Source organism: Myxocyprinus asiaticus, chromosome 20 (assembly GCF_019703515.2).
Source record: "Myxocyprinus asiaticus isolate MX2 ecotype Aquarium Trade chromosome 20, UBuf_Myxa_2, whole genome shotgun sequence".
In the NCBI taxonomy this organism is placed as follows: Eukaryota; Metazoa; Chordata; class Actinopteri; order Cypriniformes; family Catostomidae; genus Myxocyprinus; species Myxocyprinus asiaticus.
Genome location: NC_059363.1, coordinates 14,667,943 through 14,691,923, shown reverse-complemented (window position 1 = coordinate 14,691,923; position 23,981 = coordinate 14,667,943). Strand labels below are relative to the sequence as shown.

The window sequence follows — 23,981 nt, the reverse complement described above, 5'->3', positions numbered from 1 at the left end:
TGAGGGGATGCCATCCCCCTTGTTGCAAGTAATACTAAAAACCATCCCCCTTGTAAAAACACCATCCTCGCTTACCATCCCCTTTAGATCAATTATGTCATGTATTACTAAGAACTAATGGTGCAAGTAAAATATTTTATTCCCTACATTTGATAAATAACAGATACTGGTGATTAGCCGATCAGAATTAGATTATGACACGTTTGGGGTTGCCAGATTTCAAAAGATGAAATCTCCCAAACAGATCTTTACACTTTCACAGTTTGGAAATATTCTGCCAGTGTGACGCTTTAGTTGTGCAATCTGGCAACCATGAGCACGCAAGCTATCTCTCCACTGCGAAAAGGCCCGGTTTTCTGAAAACACCAACAGCAGGTATGTCGGAGCAATTGGTTGACATGTTCTTTCTAGCGTTCTTTCAAAAATGGCCAAGAGAACAGTTAGAGGAAATCTTTTGTCTTTCTTTAAAAAGAAGAGAACAGAAGGTAAGATACTGCTATGACAAATGTACAGTTACAGCATGTGCATGTTTTTAACTCAAACACTTTTGTGTGTAGAACAACTTTTAGCACCACTGTTTAAGCATGCTTCAAAAAGCCCAAACTTCCATTACTAAAAAATGTGTGTGTGACAGTGAGCGAACAGTAAACTTTTTCATGACCATATGGATTATATTCACAAAATTCATCATCAAATTCAATAACAGAGGGTAACAGGTGCATATTATGGCCACGTGTAAGGGACAATGACGTGACAGTAATTTTTTTGTCCAGATCTGTTAAATTAAAAATACATAAAAAAATAAATAAATAAAAAAGCAAAAGTAAAAAATGTGGTGTCCAGAAACATCAAAAAAATTAAATAATAATAATAATAAACATCAAAGTCTCATTAAAAGCTGAATTCTTGAAAAATGAAATGTTGGCATGACTACTGCAGAATAATCTTTTATTGTTATTTCTTAAAAATAAAGCAGTGAAACAACTGTGTTTTAAAATATGGTTAATTGTTTTAAATGGTTTTGTCCACCAAATCAAAGTCATGTGGTGTAACCAGTATGTAGGTAGCCATTGTGTTGCTTATGTTGACCATAAAAACCATAAAACAGAGAGGACACCTTGAGATCCTCAAGACTAAGTGTGAAGCTTTAAAAAAAAACATTTGATATTCATTTTGACTTTTTATGAAAAGGGCACATCTTGTTCAGTTTATGTGGTGTAACCCTGAGAAAACATAATTTTGACTCAAAAATGCATAATGTTTTGTTTTTGTTTTTTGAAATTAATGATTAAGTTATTTATATATATATAATATTATATAATATGAATACCTCTCATGTATTCAAGGTGCAAATTAAGTATTATTATACTTTTTACTTGGTTATGTTTACACCACATGACATTTTTAAAGTAATTTTATTTTTACACAAAAATTACACTTCTATTTTAAACTAGATTTTTAATAGATTCTTATTTTTAACACCTCGGACAACATTATACATTTTTGACAGTGCTAAAAAATAACACAATTGTATTGTTCATTCGAGATGCCGACACAATGTTATGACTTACAACATCACCAACAGCCAAACAAACATCCTCTACACTGACACTGGATTTTATTTTCACTCCATCTCAAATCTCTTATTTATGTCTAAAATACTAGAAAAGGTAGTATCTTCTCAACTGTGTTTTACATTTTTACAGAAAAAAACAAAAAACAAAAAAACAAAAATTGTATCTGTGAAGAATTTCAGTCAGGATTTAGTCCTCATTATAGTACAGAGACTGCACTTATCATCTGACCACTGTTACATTTCTCTTCTAGTGCTTCTAGATCTTAGTGCTGCCTTCAAGATACCATAGGACTTTGTTCTGAGGAGTACCCCAGAGCAGCATTTATCAAAGTCTTCTTGCTTCTATCTTTTGTGTTTTTTGTGATCCTGGTTTTGGTTGTGGTCTTTTTACCAGCCTTAATCTCTTTTCTGTTATCATTACCTGTCTGCCTTTCTCTGTTTCTGTTCAGAACTTTGTTCAGCATTTTTAAAATTATGTCTTTGTTGTTTTCGATGTTGTAGGAGGTGAGGTTGATCAGCTTCTGGAAGTCCTCTGGTGTGTAAGTGAGTTTGTGAGTGATATATGGAGAGGTGTTACTGTTAAGGTCAACATCAACTGCTCCCTCCCTCAGCTCTTTCTCACCCTCTCTCCTCACTCCTATTGGACACACAAAAAGATAATATTACATAATTATTATTATTATTATTTCAGTAATGGTGCACATTCTTTGTTTTCTGTCAGCTGGGCACAATCAACGCATAGTTAGATGTGCAGTGTAAACGTGACTGTAAAGGTTTATTAAATGTATGCTGGGAAGACAAGACCAATCACAATTCAGTGTGATGTAGATAGGAGACCAGAGACAATTCATTATGCAAACACAATGAAATATATACTGTATATTACCAGTGTTGGGTGTAATCTGATTCCAAAGTAATTAGTTACTTATTACTTTTAATTCAATAAAAGTAGTGTAACATAAAATTTTTAATTCTTGTAATCAGATTACAGTTACTGATTTTCAATTGAGCTAATTTTAAGGACATTACTTGGGATTGCACATATTTCTAATATAATATTATTTGTGTGAAAATATTTAAAATATAAATTATGATCATATGTACATCTATTGGCATTTCTGTGACATCTGAAGGCATGCGACAATGAGCAAAGAGGAATAATAGACATTATTTTTAAACTCAATGAGCAAAAATACCTTTAGGAAATACCTTAAAAGTAAATAGTAATAAAGTAATTAGCTGATTACAATTTTAGAGAGTAATTATTTTTATATATATATATGTACAGTGGTGTGAAGAAGTGTTTGCCCCCTTCCTGATTTCTTATTTTTTTGCATGTTTGTCACACTTAAATGTTTCAGATCATCAAACAAGTTTAAATATTAGTCAAAGATAACACAAAATGCAGTTTTTAAATGAAGATTGTTGTTATTATTAAGGGAAAACAAAATCCAAACCTACATGGCCCTGTGTGAAAAAGTGATTGCCCCCTAAACCTAATAACTGGTTGGGCCACCCTTAGCAGCAACAACTGCAATCAAGCATTTGCGATAACTTGCAATGAGTTTTCTACAGCGCTGTGGAGGGATTTTGGCCCACTCATCTTTGCAGAATTGTTGTAATTCAGCCACATTGGAGGGTTTTTGAGCATGAACTGCCTTTTTAAGGTCATGCCACAGCATCTCAATAGGATTCAGGTCAGGACTTTGACTAGGCCACTCCAAAGTCTTCATTTTGTTTTTCTTCAGCCATTCAGAGGTGGACTTGCTGGTGTGTTTTGGATCATTGTCCTGCTGCAGAACCCAAGTTCGCTTCAGCTTGAGGTCACGAACAGATGGCCGGACATTCTCCTTCAGGATTTTTTGGTAGACAGCAGAATTCATGGTTCCATTTATCACAGCAAGTCTTCCAGGTCCTGAAGCAGCAAAACAGCCCCAGACCATCATACTACCACCACCATATTTTACTGTTGGTATGATGTTCTTTTTCTGAAATGCGGTGTTACTTTTACACCAGATGTAATGGGACACACACCTTCCAAAAAGTTCAACTTTTGTCTCGTCAGTCCACAGAGTATTTTCCCAAAAGTCTTGGGGATCATCAAGATGTTTTCTGGCAAAAATGAGACGAGCCTTAATGTTCTTTTTGCTCAGCAGTGGTTTTCGTCTTGGAACTCTGCCATGCAGGCCATTTTTGCCCAGTCTCTTTCTTATGGTGAAGTCATGAACACTGACCTTAACTGAGGCAAGTGAGGCCTGCAGTTCTTTGGATGTTGTTGTGGGGTCTTTTGTGACATCTTGGATGAGTCGTCACTGTGCTCTTGGGGTAATTTTGGTCGGCCGGCCACTCCTGGGAAGGTTCACCACTGTTCCATGTTTTCACCATTTGTGGATAATGGCTCTCACTGTGGTTCTCTGGAGTCCCAAAGCTTTAGAAATGGCTTTATAACCTTTTCCAGACTGATAGATCTCAATTACATTCTTTCTCATTTGTTCCTGAATTTCTTTGGATCTCGGCATGATGTCTAGCTTTTGAAGATCTTTTGGTCTACTTCACTTTGTCCTATTTAAGTGATTTCTTGATTGCGAACAGGTGTGGCAGTAATCAGGCCTGGGTGTGGCTAGAGAAATTGAACTCAGGTGTGATAAACCACAGTTAAGTTATGTTTTAACAGGTGGGGCAAACACTTTTTCACACAGGGCCATGTAGGTTTGGATTTTGTTTTCCCTTAATAATAACAACCTTCATTTAAAAACTGCATTTTGTGTTTACTTGTGTTAGCTTTGACTAATATTTAAACTTGTTTGATGATCTGAAACATTTAAGTGTGACAACATGCAAAAAAATAAGAAGTCAGGAAGGGGCAAACACTTTTTCACATGTACACTTACTGTAAGACTGAAATGATTAATTATCTATTTTAATAATTATTTAAATCTTTTTTCTATAGTCTATGCATTAAGTGGTTCAGGCTGAATTAACAACACAAGTTTAATACTTAGGGGTTCAGAACAGAAATGCAGTTTTCTATTACAAACACCAATCAGGACTGTGGCAGATGAGTGTTTACAGCACTTACCAGGAGCTTTGAACTGTTTGAATGAAACATTCACCAAGGGAAAGTGAATCACTATGGGAGCCTCTGGATTATCTTTATCCTCAAACACATAAACTTCCTTTAGTGGCTCTGACTCCACCATTTTGAAGTCGATCTTCGGAAATGGAATCTTGCGATCAGTGCAGTATTCATGAGATTGCTTCAAGACCTATAGTACACATACACAAACATTGCAAAAACTTGAATTACGCACAGAAATCAATGTTCTGTACTCATGCAATGCATTCAGTCTTAACTAATCTTTCAGGTATCCCTCACCTTAAACTGTTCCTCCCAGGAAAAGTTTAGAGACAGAATAATGTCCACATGTCTTTGAGAGCGTACCACAGGAGCGAATCCTGAATTTGAAGCAAATCCAGAATCTACCAGGCTTAGCACAGGATCAACTGGTGTCATGTTGTTAGGAAAGGTATCTGGGTGTTTTTCTGTAGACATAGAAGTCATTTTATTACAATAGACTGTGCAAACACCATCAGCATTTACAAGTGTTTTATTTCGTGCAATGACAAACATTGCCAAATAATATTTTCATGATTAAAGCAGACTAAGAAAATTGCTGCAACATCAGTTAATTGTACCTTCAAATGATTTGGGTTTATCACTGAGTTGTAATGATCTAGAATGACTGATATTTGATGACTGCTATTTTATAACTCATTACTCATCAGTATGCATTGAATGTAAGCAAAGCATTGTCATTGTACAGCAAAATATGCCTCTTCAGGAAGATTACATATTTCAGATCCTCTGGGATGTAAACAATAAAAGGTATTTGGTAACACTTAACAATTAGGTTCCATTTGTTAAGATTAGTTAACCACATAAGTTAACATGAACTAACAATAAACAATACTTTGACAGCATTTGTAAATCATAGTTAATTTCAACATATATTAATACATTTTTAAAATCAAAAGTTGTATTTGTTAACATTAATCCAATATGAACTAATATGAACAAACAATGGACAATTTTATTTGTATTAGATTTATAAATGCTTTATATATATATATATATATATATATATATATATATATATATATATATATATATATATATATATATATATATATATTGTTCATTGTTTGTTCATAATACCAAATGCATTAACTAGTGTTAACAAATGGAACCCTATTACAAAGTGTTTCCAGATACTTTATTTTAAAGAAAACTATTGAAATATATTTTAACTTGCAGTATAAAAATAAAGAAAAAATTATGTTATTCAGTCAATGGGCCTACATAAAATATGTTGATGAAAAGTAAAATTGCTTATTACACAGTGCTCTCCAATACTTTATTCTGATTAGCCAGTCACATTCTGTGATAAAATATTTTTTATATTATGACCAGTTGTACGCACTGTGCTAGTTTCATGTCTCTCGTAGCACTCTTCGGCCTTCTTCTCACATAATAATACAAAAATAAATTACAATACAGTATATGACATAATGCACAGTCAGTGGTAGTTATCGCAAAATAAACCCCTTCAGGATGATATACCGTACTGTAATGTAACTGTTAAGGAAACATAGAATGCAAACTTGAAGTACTACTGTATACTAGTGCTGTAGACCTTTCCATGTGATGAAGCCAGTGTTCTCACTGTAGTCCCTGTGCAGATTCAAGCCTCTCAGGAAGTTGTATATCTGGCTGATAATGGGGCGGCTGTTCAGAAAGCCACTCACCATTTTAGCCAAGTCAGTCACAGGGCTGATCATGTACGTGCAAAGTGCTGTTGGTTTACTATCAGTTTCTTTACGGAGGATGACAAGGAGACAGAAAATTGCGATCATCACATTGTGTATAATCATGAAAGACTCAAAAGTAATTGGTATTACAATTAATTAAAATAATTCATAATTATAAAAATGATAAATAATTAGTTGGGTGTACTGCTTAAGTGGACATAGTGTTTGAATGCATCACAAACTCTCACCTGTGTTACTCACTCCTTCTGTAGTCCATGAGGGGGCAACTCCAGTGGCATAACTCCAGATCTGTGTCAGATTTATTGAGAACACACTGCTCCACAAGCCTACATATGTAAATAAACACAAACATAGACAGTGAAGTGTATTCTTAATAGAATGGAACTTAGAGACCTCTGGATAGTTAGGGTATATTTCTGTAAAGTCACTGTTTGTATTATGTTTTATTATTATAATGTGTTTTTATTTTGCCTCTGCACTATTTGCAGGTCTTTATTAGGAAAGCACGTTGTGCTGCACTGTCCTCTATTGTATAGTTTTTATAATTTGTCATAATATAGGTTTGCATTAACCTATACTCCACTAGCCAACTATCTTTGCTATTGTACCTGTAAGACCTCCTAGTAAATTACCTCTGTTACAGTTGACTGACCTCTTTGCATGTGAAATGACATTGCTTTCTTATAGGTTGGAGGTTTTCTGTTGGGTCCAATATAGTTGATCCTGCCCCATAATGATATGACCGCTTTAAAATGTATCATTTGTTTTTCAAGAAAGTAATGGTTCACAAATGTTCAGCACAACATGCCACCTTTTCACTTCTCTTCATTATGGTCTTTACTTTTTCTTTGGTTTTATGCCTTCATTATGTGCTAAAACTCACACAAGCAAACTCACCCAGCAGCATGGACAACCTAGGTTCAGGAAGTTTCTTGACCATGTGACCAAGGTAATATTCACTCCCAAAGTTCTGTGCAGGTACAAAGGCACCATACTTGGGAAATCCAACCTCATATGGGGTGAATTCACACCATTCTAAATGTAAAAAAGCAACAAAAAAACAAAACAAAAAAAATGAGAGAAACAAATTAGTACCACTTTCAAGAATTGGTCCTATAATAAAATCTGGTTCATTATTGTCTTATCCTTTTTAACCCATACAGTGCAACTATTCTAAATTGATGTTATGTAACTCTCTTTGTATAAGTTTAGAGCCAATAGCTGAATAATTTCAAAAAGCCACACTTTTGACTAGTCATAAAATACGGTCCTCTTTGCATCTTATTCTGGTCAAGAACCACCCAATTCAACAGGAAAAGCCCATTTGACCGATACAGTATATAAAGTGATCAACCACAATTTTAAAAAATATGATATGAAGTGGTGGAACGTGTAAATGTAGCTAATCAGGTTGGAGCTTGCGATTTTGGAAAGCTCTTTCCATTTTTGCATGCAATATCATCAGATGGTCCGTGAATGGTCCATGGGCATGCCATATGAGGATGAGACTACAGTTGTAGCTGAATGGCTATCATCTACTGTTAGTACATACCAGCATCCACTATACTTTCTGTCTTGCCATTCTTCAAGTTGACAGCACTGAAGATGGGTAGAGGGTTCTGGCCTTCTGACAGTGTCTTCTGCAGTTCAGATAGTGTACCCATTTGTTTCTATAAAAGCAAAGTAGCATACAGTATTTCAGATCAAGGCCATTTCTAGCGATCTCACCAAGGGCGCCAAAATGGTCAGAAACAGCCCTGTTTCAGATTTTCATATAGATACATTACTGACAGCCTAAAAAAATTTTTTTATATCTTCAGTACCTTCCCTTTGATGAGATACTCTATAGCCAGACCCCACATGTCAATGAGGGAGACAAGGTGTCCTTCTTTCTCTCTCTCTTCCAGTTTTTGTTTGTAGTGCTGTAGCTGCTCACGGGAAAACATGGTGAGCATACCTTTAGAGAGCTCCTTTTTAAGAAACTCCATAAACTTATCATAGTCACTCTTTGACCAGTTAGGGTCTTCATAAAGAGAAGATATAGCCCTGTAAGACAAAGATTACAAATGTAACATTGAAACTTAACAACAGATCTTCAGTTTTTAATACCAATGGTGGTCTAATTATTCATTCAGATCATGGTGGTGACCCATGCACCTACTTGTATTGTTCTTAAAGGAATATTCAGTGCAAGTTTAAAACAAGTTAAGCTCAGTCGACCGCATTTGTGGTATAATGTTGATTGCCTTAAAAATTGTTTTTACTTGATCCTTCTGTTCTTTATTTTTTTTTAAATTGAGGTTGTCAGGATCCAGCTACTTCTGTTGGTTTAGTTTTTGTGGCTGGATTCTGACATCCATGTTTTGTTCTGTCTTGTGTGAACACATGGCTTTGGATTTGTTTTCATAGCCATGTGTTCTTGTGTCTTGTCTATAGTGTGTGTGTGTGTGTGTGTGTGTGTGTTTTGTTTGGGTTTTTCATTGCCACTTGCTCTTCAGTCTTGAGTGATAACTCTACCTTCTTGTTTGCTTTGTTGTCAGTTCATTAGTTGCACCTGCCTTCCTCGTTACCCTCCTTGTTTTCTCTCATATAAAGCTGTTCTGCCGTGACATCAATTTGTAGGAGAACCTGGATTTTCCTATGGGGTTTTTCAACTTGTGAGAAAAAATAAGACCTGTGGTACACATTACTTGATGATATGTGGATATTTTCATACCTCAAATGTGAATTTTGAAGCCTGTGTGTGTGTTTTTTTTATTTAATTTTTTTATAAAGTATGCAATTTAATATAGTTTCAAAATTCACGATTGAGGTATGAAAGTGTGTAATATATGTTGTAGAACAAAAAAATCCACGTATTGTCAAGTAATGTTTATCACAAACTTTATTTTACTCAAACTCCCTTTATAAAACCCTATAGGAAAATCCTTAGGGAACCCATAATTAATTATCTTCCGGGTTTGTGGTCTACCACCTGAACAGTGCTATTTAAGCTCCCCTTGTGTTCAGTCTTGTGTGAGATTGTTTTGTGAGTTCATGAGTTTGCAAGTCCATGTTTCCAGTCGGTTCCTGTACTCCTCGGTCAGTCCTTAACATTGTTTTGATTTATCTTGTTTGTGTTATTTTCTCCCTCGTGAGAGTGTTTGTTTCTGTTTTTGATCATTTTAATAAAAGCCCTTTTTCACTTGCCTCCAGCAGTTGGGTCCTCGCATCTCTCAGAGAGTCCGTGACATAACAATCTGGCCAATTTTGGACCCAGCTAAGGCAATGGTTCAGAAGAAGCTGGTCTCTCATGGCATCACCCAGTACAAGAACTCTCAATGGGCGACCCATTGGCATTTACACCAAGGAGCTGGTGCATGAACCCCACAGGTGGTGCTATGATGAGACCTGTCTTAAACATGTCTTCCTGTCGGGCCTGGACATCCTGCTCAGTGCTGATGAGCTGGGTGATTTTTTTTTTTTTTTTTTTTTTTTGGTCATCATATTGGGACCTGGTGGACCACTTCTGTTGGATTGCAGAAGTGGAAGTCCTGTTCAGGCAATTGAACTCCAAACCTGACCACTCCTCTCTGCCTGTGCCCGGACCATCCCTGGGCTCTTTTCGGGCTTCCCGCCACCACAGGAGAAGGAAGCTTGTTGAACGCTAGGAGGCGGCTGAGCCTTTCCCGCCGGTCCCGCCTTGGTCTCTGCCTCCGGCTCCACCCTGGTTTTTCCCCTGTCTGTGTTTGTGTCTGTTTTGTTGGTCTTGTCTTTTGTTTGATGTTCCTTTGGGGGGGCGTTTACTTGAAGCATTTACAACCCCACCCTCTCTTTTGCCTTGTTATCAGTAAATTAGTTGCACCTGCCTTCCTTATTACCCTCCTTGTTTTCTCCGCTATTTAAGCTCCCCTCGTGTTAGGTTCTGTGCAAGATTGTTTTGTTTATCTTGTTTGTGTTATTTTCTCCCTCATGAGAGTGTTTGTTTGTTTCTGTTTTTGATCATTTTAATAAAAGCCCTTTTTTACTTGCCTCCTGCATGTGGGTCCTCGCTTCCTTCAGAGAGTCCTTGACAGAGGTTTCAGTGAGGCACTTACAATGGAAATGAATGGGGCCTTAGATTAGTTCTTCTGTTAAAAATGTATTATTTGAGCTGTAACATTGTTTAAGCCAATGTTTTTGCAGCAGAATACTAAATTACCGTGATTACAGGGTTTATGGCATTATGTCATCATGGTAATGAAGTTGTAAAATGATACATAACTTTAAACAGAAAAGGTTGTTATTTTATCACACTAAAATCATGTTGACCTGCAAATTGTTTACATCTTGTGGGTATAATTTTAAAACAGTGAGTATTTTAAAATTTATGGATTGGAAGTGATATGGGGCCAATATAAGTGCTTCACTGTAACCCAGGTTTTTGATTTTTTTTAAGAAAAGGAGGGACAAGCTGAATGTTTTTTTTTTTTTAAGGTAATCAACATAATGCAACAAATGCTGTCGATTATATGCTACCTTTTGCCATTTTTACATGTAAGATATTACAGGTATTTAGACATTAGTCCCTTTATGAAGCAGCTTTTCTTTGTGGAGACCACAAAGTAGGACAATTTTTACCATCATTGTGAGTATATCATTTTGGTGATCCCTACAAGAAATAAAAACAAGACCATCTAACTAGTTTTGGGCATTTAGTGCTCCTTATTCTCACCATGTAGAACCAGAAACCCCTGTGATGTAGCTGACTGCGTCAAGGAGTTGGAGCTTCTGCAGGCCTTTTAGGCTTCCGCATGTGCCAGTCATCGCTCTAGACCCACCCCCAGAACACACCACAGCCACCAATGGGACCTGATCAGTCATATCAGACACAAAACTGACATGATCATCAAACATTCTTCTGTTTGTTGCAGGGTATTTGTTGACATTGTAAACATATCAATTGCACAACATTCACTTGAGTATAATGGGAGTGGGCCATTGGGGTAAAAATGCTGCACTATATTAAAGGTGAAGTTTTTAATGTTTATATCATGTCGTTTGAGTGTCACCAAACAAATAACTGTCTCTGATTGGTTGGATAAACATAATTGTCCTACATAATTACACACAACACCTTTAAGTTTTTTAATTAGAATAAGCAGCACATGTTTGTGTAATAGTAAAAAGTAATGTTATATTATTAATTAAGTGAAACAATCCTTTCTGTTCTTTGTGGAGTCTAGGTTTTAGACTGTCTTTATATGGATATACAGTATTTGTGTTTGCATTTGTATTACCTTGCTGGGTTCAGGTGGAAATTTGAGATTCAAAGCTTTCTGTAGAGCTTGTGACACAACTTTTCTCCTTTTCACCAAAAAATTCTTTTCTTCTATTGGGATATCAAAATCCAGACGTACATCTAGATCTTCATTAGAGCTTCAAAACACACACACACCATTTGCAATGTTTCAGTGTTTTGCAAGCTTAAAATGCTTTGTTTTCCACAAAGGCCTACTTAAAAAATGTTTTATTGAATCTATTACTGGGGATACACATAAATTAATTCAAGGTTTTTTTACCGATAGTCTGTTTGGAGCTGCAGATCAACTTTTTCCTTTAAATAAAAAAAATAATAATAAAAAAGATTTATTAAGACTAAATTCACATATTTCAAATATACAAATTAAAACATGATATATGTATAGACTGAGAAACTCATTATGAAAAAATGCGGAATAATCTCAGTAAACCATTTTTGGAGTTCCATAGACATGTTTAATCAATTAATAATCTACAACACAGTTGTAAAAAAGTTGATTTTGCCAGTACTCACCTCTCCAACAGGCAAAGAGACTGTAAGATGGTGTTTGGCTGGCAGTGGTTTTAAAGGGATTGAGGATCCAGTGTTTACAATGTTTGCTGTTGCACAATCCACTACGTCTGTTGCAGCCTGGACATACAATAAATATTTAATCAAATAAACATACAGTACATTTAAAGCTTTTATTAATGTCTTCTTTTTTGTTCAAATCTATAACTCCACATGTGGGGCATACAAACCATTTTAACACAACTTTTAGAAGCAAAAAAATAATATACATATTTTTTTATTTAATTTGTTTGTTTCTTAAGGGGGTCACACACCAGACGCATCTGGCAGATGACATCGTGCAGTTCTAAAATCCGAAACAACTGTTTTCAATGAAGGTATGCACACCGCTGCCACTCGGCGTATGTCGGCGGCACCAAGCTACGACTCCGGAGGCTGCTTAAATTTCTGCCGTGCCACGGAGCACAACTCGCTTATTTTCCAATAAATTCAGCCCAAATCATTATCAAAGGACATAGATTATTTACTTAAGCGTTCTTCATTCTTGAAGAAGGGAAAAACCTTGGTAACTTTTGTGTGAACTGTCTGAGACCTGAACCACACTGACGTGCCCCGTGTTTGATACCTGTGCCATGTCCAAGCCACAACACGGCTTAGTGCTTCTCATCCAGTGTGCGACCGCCTTAAAAGTGTTTTTTTTTTTTTTTTTTTTAATTTTTTTTTTTTTTTGCTTTTAAAAGTATATGCGGTGTATATACTGTATATATTGCATACTGTGTGTGTGTGTGTGTCAAGGGCATAAATTTGGCTTGAACATTGGGGTGGTTGCAGCTTGAAACATTTACATGTTTGGTATAAATAATGGGGGGGGGGGTTGTAAATGCTTGTTTTAATTATTGGGTTGGTACCTAATAACATTTATCAGTAAGCATGGTGTATTTAGAGGAATACCTGTGTTAAGGAGATAACAGTCTCAGAAGTGAGATTGAGTTCAGTTTCCAGGTCTCGGTTGATGTAGTATCGTAATGTCTTTAGGAAACTAGAGTTCTCCTCAGAGTCTGAGATCACGAGATCCTCTTTGTATGCCCCTTTCAGCTTTAACACCATGTTCCGCATTGCTAAAACACACAGAATCCGAATAAACCTTTGTTTCACCCCCAGCTTTTATGCCTGTCCTTAGTGTCAACTGCAACAATTTGTTTATATTTGCGGTGACACTTTACAGTAGGGTTCCATTTGTCAATGTTAGTTAACAGTATAAGTTAACATGAACTAACAATGAGCATTACTTTTACAGCATTTCTTAATCTTGGTTAATGTGAATTTCAATAAATACTAATTGTAACACTTGGGACATTCTCCCTAGCGGCCACTAGAAAGATAAAGACTTTTAGTTTGAAGATTGTGTTTTGTTTCTGTTGTGTCTCTGTTCCCTGTGTTCCCCTTGATTGATCCCAACTGTGTCTTTTTAACCTTGTTAGTTCTTGTTCATAATGCCCTTGTGTTCTCTCTGTCTTTGTCAGTTGTTAACCTTTCATGGATGTAACGGCTTGTTCTGTTGTCGTGTTTTGAGTTCTTTTATGTTTATTTCTCTGAGTTTTAATTAAAAAGCCTGCACATAGATCCTCCTTCTCTCGCCTCTTTCCTGCAAACATTACACTTATATAAATAAATCAATAGTTGTATTTGTTATTAATTATTATAAACTAACATGAACTAACAGTGTATTTGTATTAACTAATATTAACAAAGATTAATAAATGCTGTAAAAAATATATATTGTTCATGATACCCAATTCATTAACTAATGAATGTTACCATATTTGCTTATTTTATGAAATAGTGAGTCAACAAAATTAATTTATATGTAGAACACAGCAAATTCACTTCAATATTTTCTATTATGTTTTATTGACGTATATATTTTGAATAAATAAAGCTGCACTATGTAAGATTTTTTGGTTAAAAATGAACAAATTTTCATTATTGATTGAGTTCATAAACAATCAGTGTTCAAAACAATGTCCTTACCTTACAACGATTCACTAAGGTAAGCCTATAAAAGTAATTTGTATTTTGAGCAGTCGGGTTCGATTTGGCGCAAAATCGCTGGCTTATGACGTACATCCTTACGTCATTACGTCATGTCCGTGAACTTAGAAAGAAGAGTGTGGCAGCGGGGGCGTGGTCAAGCGCCCGTCCGGAGAGAGAGAAATTATGCCTAACACCTGTTTCTAATTCCAGTGAGCATGGGGAGAGCGGCATAAAAGCAGCCACACAACCAGCCGACGAGAGAGAGCCTGGGTCCAGAAAATTATTGTTGTGAAGCTGAAGAGATTATTATTGTGAAACTAAGAATTTATTATTGTGAAGCTGAAGAGATTAGTGTGTGAAGCTGTGAGCGCTGAAGTGTCATTAAAATTCTTACCTGTGAGTGGAGCAACCTGCCTCCCGTGTCCTCCTTATCGACCGCCTTCACATACAGTCTGTCTTGTTCCCATGTAAACAGTAAATGGCGGTAATGCACTGTTTTAGTTTGCAAGTAGCCGTTAAAAAGAAGAAAGAAACTACAGTTCCCTTATGATTCAGTTCACTCGACATATGGGAAATCCTTTTCTAACAACCTAGTTGAAACCCTTCTACAATAATGGCAATCCTAATATTGGCTATAGCGTTTAAGCCTCGCCCTTTTAGGTATATAAGTGGATGCACAAACACCATTACTCAGAATTTTCTTCCTTCAAGACTGCGAGCATCTCTCTCGTCTAGAAGCCCTCTGCAACTTCGCCGTCAACATACACAAGTCAGCGGGTGGGATCTTCTGGCAACGAGAAGACTCTATGCTCCCCTGCAGTTTTCTGGTGAACATTTACTCTGCCTCGCCGCTTGACGCTTCGCTGGTGAACGGGCCGCTTCAGCATCCTGATTCCCCACAGCGCTTCGGCCGGAGTTTTGTATCCTTACAAGTTTATTGTTGATATTGTGTGTATATATATATATATATATATATATATATATATATATATCACAAAAGAGCTGCTTGCATGTACGTGTCTTTTTAAAGAAGTCATTCCACAAGTGTTCCAAGAGGCACATCCAGTCATCAGACGGTCATAATAGCTGTGTTCGATGCTTGGGCCGCGGCCACTCTGAAGCAGCTCTTATGGAGACAGATTTCCCTCACTGTGAGAGCATGAGTCTCAAGACGCTTTGCTCTCAGATCGACCTCATTCTGAGGGATGATTCTACCTTACACGCTCTTCCCCTTCTGTGACTCCCGAGGGATAACACGAGGGGGCACGGTGGGGCCGAGAGTCTAAGCTATATGAATCAGAGGTGGATTTCGTGTTGGCGCAAGCCCTCCAAGCCTCTCGATCTTCTCTTGAAGAGGCTTCGCCTATATATTATATGTGTGACGAGCTTCCCGGTGGCAAGCAGGAAGTCTCAGTCTCATCTAGCGAGCGAGCCAACGCGCCCATTATACTGCTCCGGGGATGCGTGGCGGGTCCGCACAGCTACACAATTCAGTTTGTACGCCGGCCACCTTGCTCTCAGTTTGAAATTAATCTTCCCTACCAAATTCACTAGGTGGGGAAATTAATCATTACATTTAACACTTGAGGTGTGCATGTTGAATGCTGTCACCGTCCTGTGTCGTCTGTGTCACCCTGTTATTTTCATCCCTCCCAAATTCACTAGGGAAATTAATCATTACAAATCACACTTGAGGTGTGTATACTGAATGTTGTCACCACCCTGTGTGGTCTGTGACATCCCAATTATTTCCTTCCTTATTACTAATCACACTTTTAGGCATGTATTGAATACTGTGCACAGCTGGTTCCCGGTGGTGAGCGACGCTCAGTCTCATCTAGCGAGCAAGCCGACACGCCATTTTCCTGCTCCGCGAATGAAGGGCAGGCCCTTACAGCCATGTCCGACTGGGTTTTAAAGATGGTCGGACATGGCTGCACGATTCAGTTCATACGCCAGCCACCTTGCTCCCAGTGTGATGTTAATCTTCCCTCCCGAATTCACTAAGTAGGGAAATTAATTATTACTTATCACACTTGAGGTGTGTATTGGATGCTATCACCGCCCTGTTTAGTTTGTGATATTCTAATTATTTTTCTTCCTCCGTGAACTGTTGTCACACCAAGGAGCGATGCCGAGTGAATGGAGACTTCATCCTCAGACTGTCCTGAGGATTTGGCTGGTACTTCAAGTCCCAAGCTCCGCTAGGTGTGGATGCAATGGCCCACAAATGGTCTGCAAAATGCAAATACGTGTTTCCCCTGGTATGCCTCCTTCACTCTGTCATATACAAAGTCCGAGAGGACAATGAAATTGTTCTACTGGTTGCGCCAAAGTGGCCGAACCAGTCCTGGTGTCTAGAAATGATAGAGATTCTGGATGGCTCTCCATGGGAAATACCGCTGAGGAGGAATCTCCTTTCTCAAGTGCAGTGCACAATCTGGCATCCCCAGCCCAAGTTGTGGAACCTGCATGTGTGGACCCTGGACGGAGCACGCTAAATGACCCAGAACTGACCCATTCAGTTATGAACACCAATTTACAGGCTAGAGCGCCAGCAAAGACACAGTGAACTGCCCTATACCTGAAATTCGTACATTTCTTTAAGAGTGATTGGACGCAGGGCTCACTCCGTCAACGCTCAAAGTTTATGTAGCGACTATCTCTGCGTATCATGCACCGGAAGCCGGCACCTCTAAATGCAAACATGATTTGATCATAAAGTTCCTTAGGAGTGCGAGGCAGCTAAATCCCCCTCACTCAGCTACAGTCCCGACTAGGAACTAACTTTGGTTTTAAAGCACTCGCGGAGCCCCCCTTCGAGCCTTTGGACTCTGTTGAATTACGTGCTTTCTCTTAAGACCGCATTACTGCTGGCTCTGGCCTCAGTAAACTGCACTGTTGGTCAACAATTCAAACCCATAAAAGGCTATGTGCCTACGGTTTTATGCATGTCTTTCAGAGCTCAGGTGGTTCACCTTCAAGCCTTTTTCTCTCCTTCATTTAATTCGGATGAGGAACAGTCCTTGCATTTGTTATGCCCTGTGCGAGCGGATGAGGAACAGTCCTTGCATTTGCTATGCCCTGTGCGAGCGCTGCACACATACATATTTGAGTGCACCCACCAGTTCAGATTGTCTGACCAGCTCTTTGTGTGCTATGGAGGATGCACAGAAGGAATGTTCATCTCCAAGCAAAGACTTTCTCACTGGATCGTTGATGCGATCGCCCTGGCTTATGAGTCGCAGGGTGCCAATTGCCCAGTTGGTGTTAAAGCACACTCAGCTAGAGGCATGGCCTCTTCATGGGCATGGACATATGGTGTGTCCTTACAAGACATATGTTTTGCTGCAGTTTGGTCTTCTCAAAACACATTCTCAAGGTTTTACAACCTAGACGTAACGTCTCTCTCTCTTCCCAAGTTCTCTATGTCTAGAGCGCTTGCTATTTCGTTAGCCGAACATTACTTCTGCCCTTTTTAAGTAAAGGCTCCCCCGTCAATTTACACAACCATCTGCATTCAGACCATTGTAATTTTCCATAAAGTCCCAAGCACTTCCATTATTAATAAAACTTCCTTTCCGACTGGGTTGGTGAAGGGGTTAATTCTTACTATATGACTATAGTTTATACATCTATTCCAATGTTCCCCTCCTGGCTCACAATGAGGGTTATTCACTTGAGGCATACTCATGTCAGTCGCCATCCCGCAGGACTACGGTGTCATGTTCTTTTGAGTATTATGCTTCGGTATCCCTCTCTTAGAGGGTTATGTCAAGTAGTGCGGCATGCTGGGACTCGTTTTCCCATATGCATCAGCATGACGCAATGTCAAGTGAACTATTAGGTATGTAACCTCGGTTCTCTGAGATGAAGGGAACGAGACATTGCGTAAGCTGGCCGCACTACAGACTCGTAGTTTTTTAGGTGCGAGCGATGCGCTCTTTGTCTCTCAGTCAGAAAATTCTGAGGAATGGTGTTTGCGCGCCCGCTTATATAATGGACAGCTTCACGCCTAAAAGGACGGAGCTTAAACTCCATAGCCAATCTTAGGATTGGTGTTATTGTAGAAGGGTTTCAACTAGGTCATCGGAAAAGGATTTCCCATATCCGTCAGCATGACGCAATGTCTCGCTCCCTTCATCTCAGGGAACTGAGGTTACATACATAACCGAGATGTTCAGTTCAGTCACACTCACACTCTTCCGGTGTTAACTGATCGCGATGTATCTACATTGTCAGGGGGATATACTTTGACATGTTTACTTATATTTATGACTTCTGAAATTGACTGTTAACTGTTATATTGCATTTTTAATCATATTTATTTTCATGTTTAATAAAGTATATTTTATCACCATCATTATTGAATCCTCGTTTTATGTTTTTAGTTTACTGTGTTATTGTGTGCATTCATAGACATACTATTTTAGTATTACGATTCACTTGCATTATCAACTGAGGCTGTACAATATTATATAAAAATAATAAAGTCTTCCATTGAACTTGTATCAGCCATATCATGAGTATCACCACTAAATTGATAAGTGTAGGTCAATACAAATATTAATAGTAGATAAAACACTTGAAAACAATGTATTAAAATATACTGGTAGTGATTGAGGTGATTGAGTCTTTACGAAAAAGCGCTTTGAGTGTAGTGTCAGTAATGCGTTATAAATGTATATTCATTCATTCAAAATATGTGAATACGAGTGTTGTTTATCTTCATCAAAGCAAGTAATATTTCAGTTTTAAATGTTTCATCGTATAACATTATATCAACATAAAAATAGCACGTTATGACTCCGGCTCTGAATATCTCCAGTCAAGGTAAGTTCAAATCATGAGATTCATCCACCAGAAGAGTGAAAGTGCTGAAACACGAATCATGTGTAGTGTTCTTCTGCAAATTGCTTGTAATTTTGAGTTTCAACCACAAATTTCGCTAGAGCACAAAGTTACGTAGTGCAGCTTTAATAACAGTATTTTTATTTTTTTTGTGGACATCAGAAATTGTACCATTTGCATAAAAAAATATATTCTCATGTGCATGGAAAATTTGTATGTACCTTCAGAGTTCTTGAGCAGCTTGTCTACTTCAATTTTCAGCTCACAAAAAGGACCTGCCTGATTTCATGAGAAAACATAATCAGCTTATCTGATAAAGGTTGTCTACAACATCTTTATTATTATTATTTTACATTTAAAGGGTTTAGTTGTGATGAGTGTGCTTGCCACCTAAAGTAAAACTGGAAAGCTTTATATTTAATTTTACCTAAAGGATGCCTTTAAACCCTCTTATAGGTGTAACACTGCATCAGTAAATACAAGTAGTGTTTCTTTTACCCCTGCCAAAAATATGTGTATCTGCTAAAAGTTAATTTTAGTATTTTTTGGAGTACACTAGCATATGGTCAACCTCAAAGATAACATGAACAGAAGCCACAAAACACCTATTTTGATTTCATTGGGTCTTCAAGCAGTCTGTAGCCTAACCCTTAAACAGATAACAAAGCTGTAGTAAAGGTTCTTACCACCAACACTCCATTAGAGATGCAGGGCACTTGGGTCTCAGAGCTGCAATAAATGAACAAAGGCAAGAAAGCTACTTAGTTCAGATGTATGCATATAGAAAAATCAGGACATGTCTCTCATGAAAGTGCACTATGTAAGATATTGTAAGTAGCACTTATTGTTGCAAATGTTCCAGAACCTACTAATGGTAATTTACTCACCTCTTTGTGATCTCTAACTCCACCCATAATTCATCCTTTGTCTGAGAAACAAGGTACATCACAGTGACAGATATCAGATAAGTTTCCTTTCTCTGCTGAAAGGTCAAATTTTTGCTGCATATTTTTACTACTGACGGTTTATATCTCTACATAACACTGACTGTATCATTTATAATGAAGCATTTTGTCTCCTTTTTCCCAGGTGTGAGGTTATTGATGTCAAACAGAATGGTGGCGATGTGGTCGTCTCTCATGAATGGGTCCTCATCATAGATCAAGAACTCCAGAATGTTCTTAGGAAAGTGAAAACAGTCAAAGTGTTGATAACCTTTTTTAGTTTTAACAACCGGTAACTACTACTAACTCAATTATATCAATTTTAAGTAGAGACTAATGACCACAAGAAGGTAATAATGATACAAAACTGATAGCAACAGTTTTTGGTAATCAAATGTCAATACACCATACCTTTATTAAATAGTTTGACACATACTCTTGGAAAGCAGAATAGTGAAAGTTAAGAGAATTATTGAAAAAAGAACACTGTAAGATTAGGTTTACCTTTACACTGCTGTGAAGCCTAAAATAGAAGGTTTCATTCCATTCAGGTGCATCACTATTTGGGATGGTCTTGGTGCGATTTGTACGGGCAGACGCAGTGGGTAAATTTAGGATGATATAGCAATCAGACGCAGACACTTGGAAAAAGTAAGGAGTTAGCATTTAGAAATGAACCTTTACCTATTTATACACATAAAGTACCTCAATCCTCACATAGAGAGATTTCAGTTAGTGTTAGTTGTGGAATTATAAATTAAATTGTGGGGAGCGCACAGGTACAACACTGTATAAATGGGCACACTCAGTAGTCAACAGTGCAAGTATGAAGATTTTTCTCATCAAAACTGCAAGCACAGGTTTGGACTTGTCTGCTGTAAGCTTTCCTGAAAACACCCCATAATTCTGCTAATAAGATTACATTAAAAGTTGTCAATCAATATAGCATTTTTTTATGCTGATAAAAGCAACTTATTGTCTCACAGTAGTCAGATGACTGACTGATCTTTGCACGTAAAACTTTGACGGACAGATTCCAGTATGGCTTGACTTCTCTCTGTTGAAAAAAAACCATAGATAATGGTGACGATGAGAAATAAACTGAAAAATCTCCTTCAGTTCTTTTGTTTGATTTCAAAAGTAGTTTTCATTATACATTATGCAATACTTGCAAGATTTACATTGTTTATAGACCAAAACAAGCCAAACATTACAATTCCCACACTTTAGATAATAAAAGACAACATATGTTGCAAAACAGTGCCACTTTGCAAAGATTTGTTTAGATTGTATAAAGTTCTTTTAAGAATTCCTCAGAGGAAAGGAAACTAGCCTACCTTGAGCATTGTTGAAAGTTTGTGCCGAGATCTCTTTGCACAAGCTGCCTGTGAAGCACAGTAAAGAGTGCTACATTGCAAAGGTGGTGCACATTTACGTAGTCAGCTTGAAAATCTAGTTTTCCTGCTTTTCCGATAAACATTCCAGTTATTAATCCCAGAGTTACGTATTGCTTTCTCTTCTCAGAAAGCAAAGTCAACCTTCTGCTCTGAACGCTTATGCCATTTGTTTCATAACTACATTCAAATATTAACAGGATAATTCAGAACAAGATCGAAAAGGACATAATATTCTACAGGGGATACTGGGGCTAGTTTCATAAGGGCTATATTTCAGTAACTATAAGGTTTTGAGTCAAAAGTCAGTTTACACAAAGGTGTGTTTTCTATAGCATGTTGGGGTTAAACACCTTGTTTAAAACCTTCTTAAATGTGAATCATTTTTGAGAATTACATCCTAACTAAAACTACTCGAATCTCAATTTCAATCTCAAAATCATATTTTTGTAGTAGCAGTTGGGCAAACAACACAATAAAACCACACTGGCAAATATTCAGGAAAGAGTCAATTATGTAGGTTTTAATTGAACGTTTGAACTATTTGTATTTTTGTTAGAGAATGATTAATACATGTAAAGTGGGACACTTTCAGATAATTTGTTTTTGTTTTTAAATATGATTCAAATGGCTACATTATTGCCATGCCACACTAGTTTATGATGAACTTAATGCTGATTTTAGTAATGGGAGAATTTACACAGTATGAATTTACACAGTCATTATTTACCAACCCACCCTGTATAACTATCTTTCTTCCATGGAGCACAAGAAATTCTGAAAAATGATGACGCTACCAGTACACCACCTAACATTTTTCCTTACATGAGAGTAAGTAAATGATGACAGAATTTTCATTTTTGAGTGAACTTTCCTACTTTACCACCTGTATTCCCCCTAGGTATCATGTTGAGAAGTTGCATTATTTCAGTACAAAATCATTTTCAATGTTTTTCAATGAATTTTAAGTGGACTACTAATAAATTTGTCCAGTGGTTCAGAAAATACTCACCCAAATCAATTGATACGAAGAGGCTATGCCAGTCTAGCTTCACACGAATCTTCTCATGAATATGTTCAGTGGCTCTGCCTCTGTATTATAGCTATAAATCATACTGTTGTTTCAGGGTGCTTCCTCTTTCAAACATATATCACAAGGTAGGGGGTCATCAGAAATAAGGTTGGTTTTCTGATGCATTAATATTCACTTCCCAATTCTAAGAAAGTGTAACATTGTCAGTCTTAAATCAAAAGAGAAAATTATTAGTTTTTACAATTAATTAAAGCACCCATTTGCTTTTTTACCAATTAAGCTTACCTCTACAAACCAATCTAGACCTGTTTATGTCTAATAGTTTGTTCAGCATTTCTCAAAGCTTTTAAATGAAGCCTGGTCTTATGAAAATTACATGATTGGGCAACATTTTTGCTAAATTATATTATGTGGTTCCTCAAACTTATTGCGGCAGCTCCGGGGTGAAATGTCCACTGTGTGGACCTCTGAAATGTTTAATCAAACTATCAGTTGAGCTGCTGTGCCTTTTTATTGTAGTCAAGCTTGTAAATGTAGTTGGTAATGTAATGCAAATGTTACAAATGTATTGCCTTACAAGTCATGTGCTATATTAAAACTGTTTAGATGTCATAACATAGTTGTGTGAGGAACAAGAACTGATAATCTGCCATTTTACTCATGATTTAGTGTGAAAGTGAATAGAAATCATTGTTTTTGTAGCGCCTCTGGTGTCTGTTTCACCAGGAAACTGCAGTGATATGCAACGAGTAGTAGTGGATCCTGGCATAGGCGGCTGCCTATGTTGTGCCTATAAGGTGACCCGAGTTGTTCCTGACAGGCAACTCAGCCTTAAAGGATCTATATGGTTAAGAGTATGAATGTTCATGATGTATTCTTACATTATGAACAAACATAAGATAATCATGATCAACAGTATAATATATATATATTGTTACTTCATTTCTATATTCATTGTCTAGTTATTTTTATATAAAGGGATAGTTTACCCAAAAATGAAAATTCTCTCATCATTTACTCACCCACATGCCATTCCAGAAACATGGCTTTCTTTCTTTTGCAGAATACAAATGAATATTTTAAGACAAGTACATTGACAGTGAATGGTGTGAGAAACCACCACATCTGAATGAGTGTCATGGTCAAATGATTACTGACTCTCTCACTTGTGTAATAACGATTTCCTGGCTTCATAATGTCTAGAAAAGACTATGCAGCACCCCGCAACTCCTCCACCTGCATGCTGAATGACCCAGGGTTCTCACTCAATGAGTTTCCATGACTTTTCCATGACCTTTCCAGTCATGATAACATAATATTTTTTTTTTTGTTTTTTTTGTTTTTGTTTTTTGCATTATTATTACTCACATTAATTGAAGAACTACATTGAATAATAATAAATAAATAAATAATAATAATAATAATGGAGGAAAATGTATACATTGTATAAATCATATAAATTCTAGCCTAAGATCATGTGATTTATCATCCACCCCTGTACCTTTTTTAAACTATATCATATGGTCCT

The 23,981-nt window shown here is 37.1% G+C and overlaps 1 protein-coding gene across 1 annotated transcript; it reads right to left on the bottom strand.

Moving 5' to 3' along the window:
* Positions 1–310: 310 nt before the first annotated feature.
* Positions 311–21,310, bottom strand: LOC127410837 (cytosolic phospholipase A2 zeta-like). Its single transcript, XM_051646040.1, is given in 20 exon segments — positions 311–1,968; positions 1,970–2,213; positions 4,656–4,842; positions 4,953–5,119; positions 6,271–6,450; positions 6,634–6,732; positions 7,304–7,441; positions 7,959–8,076; positions 8,230–8,452; positions 11,100–11,236; positions 11,665–11,803; positions 11,947–11,981; positions 12,201–12,317; positions 13,149–13,315; positions 19,304–19,361; positions 19,769–19,811; positions 19,970–20,010; positions 20,131–20,262; positions 20,531–20,667; positions 21,011–21,310. Coding segments are annotated over 20 exon segments (2,520 nt in total). The 5' UTR covers positions 21,102–21,310; the 3' UTR covers positions 311–1,901.
* Between the last annotated feature and the right edge of the window lie 2,671 nt (positions 21,311–23,981).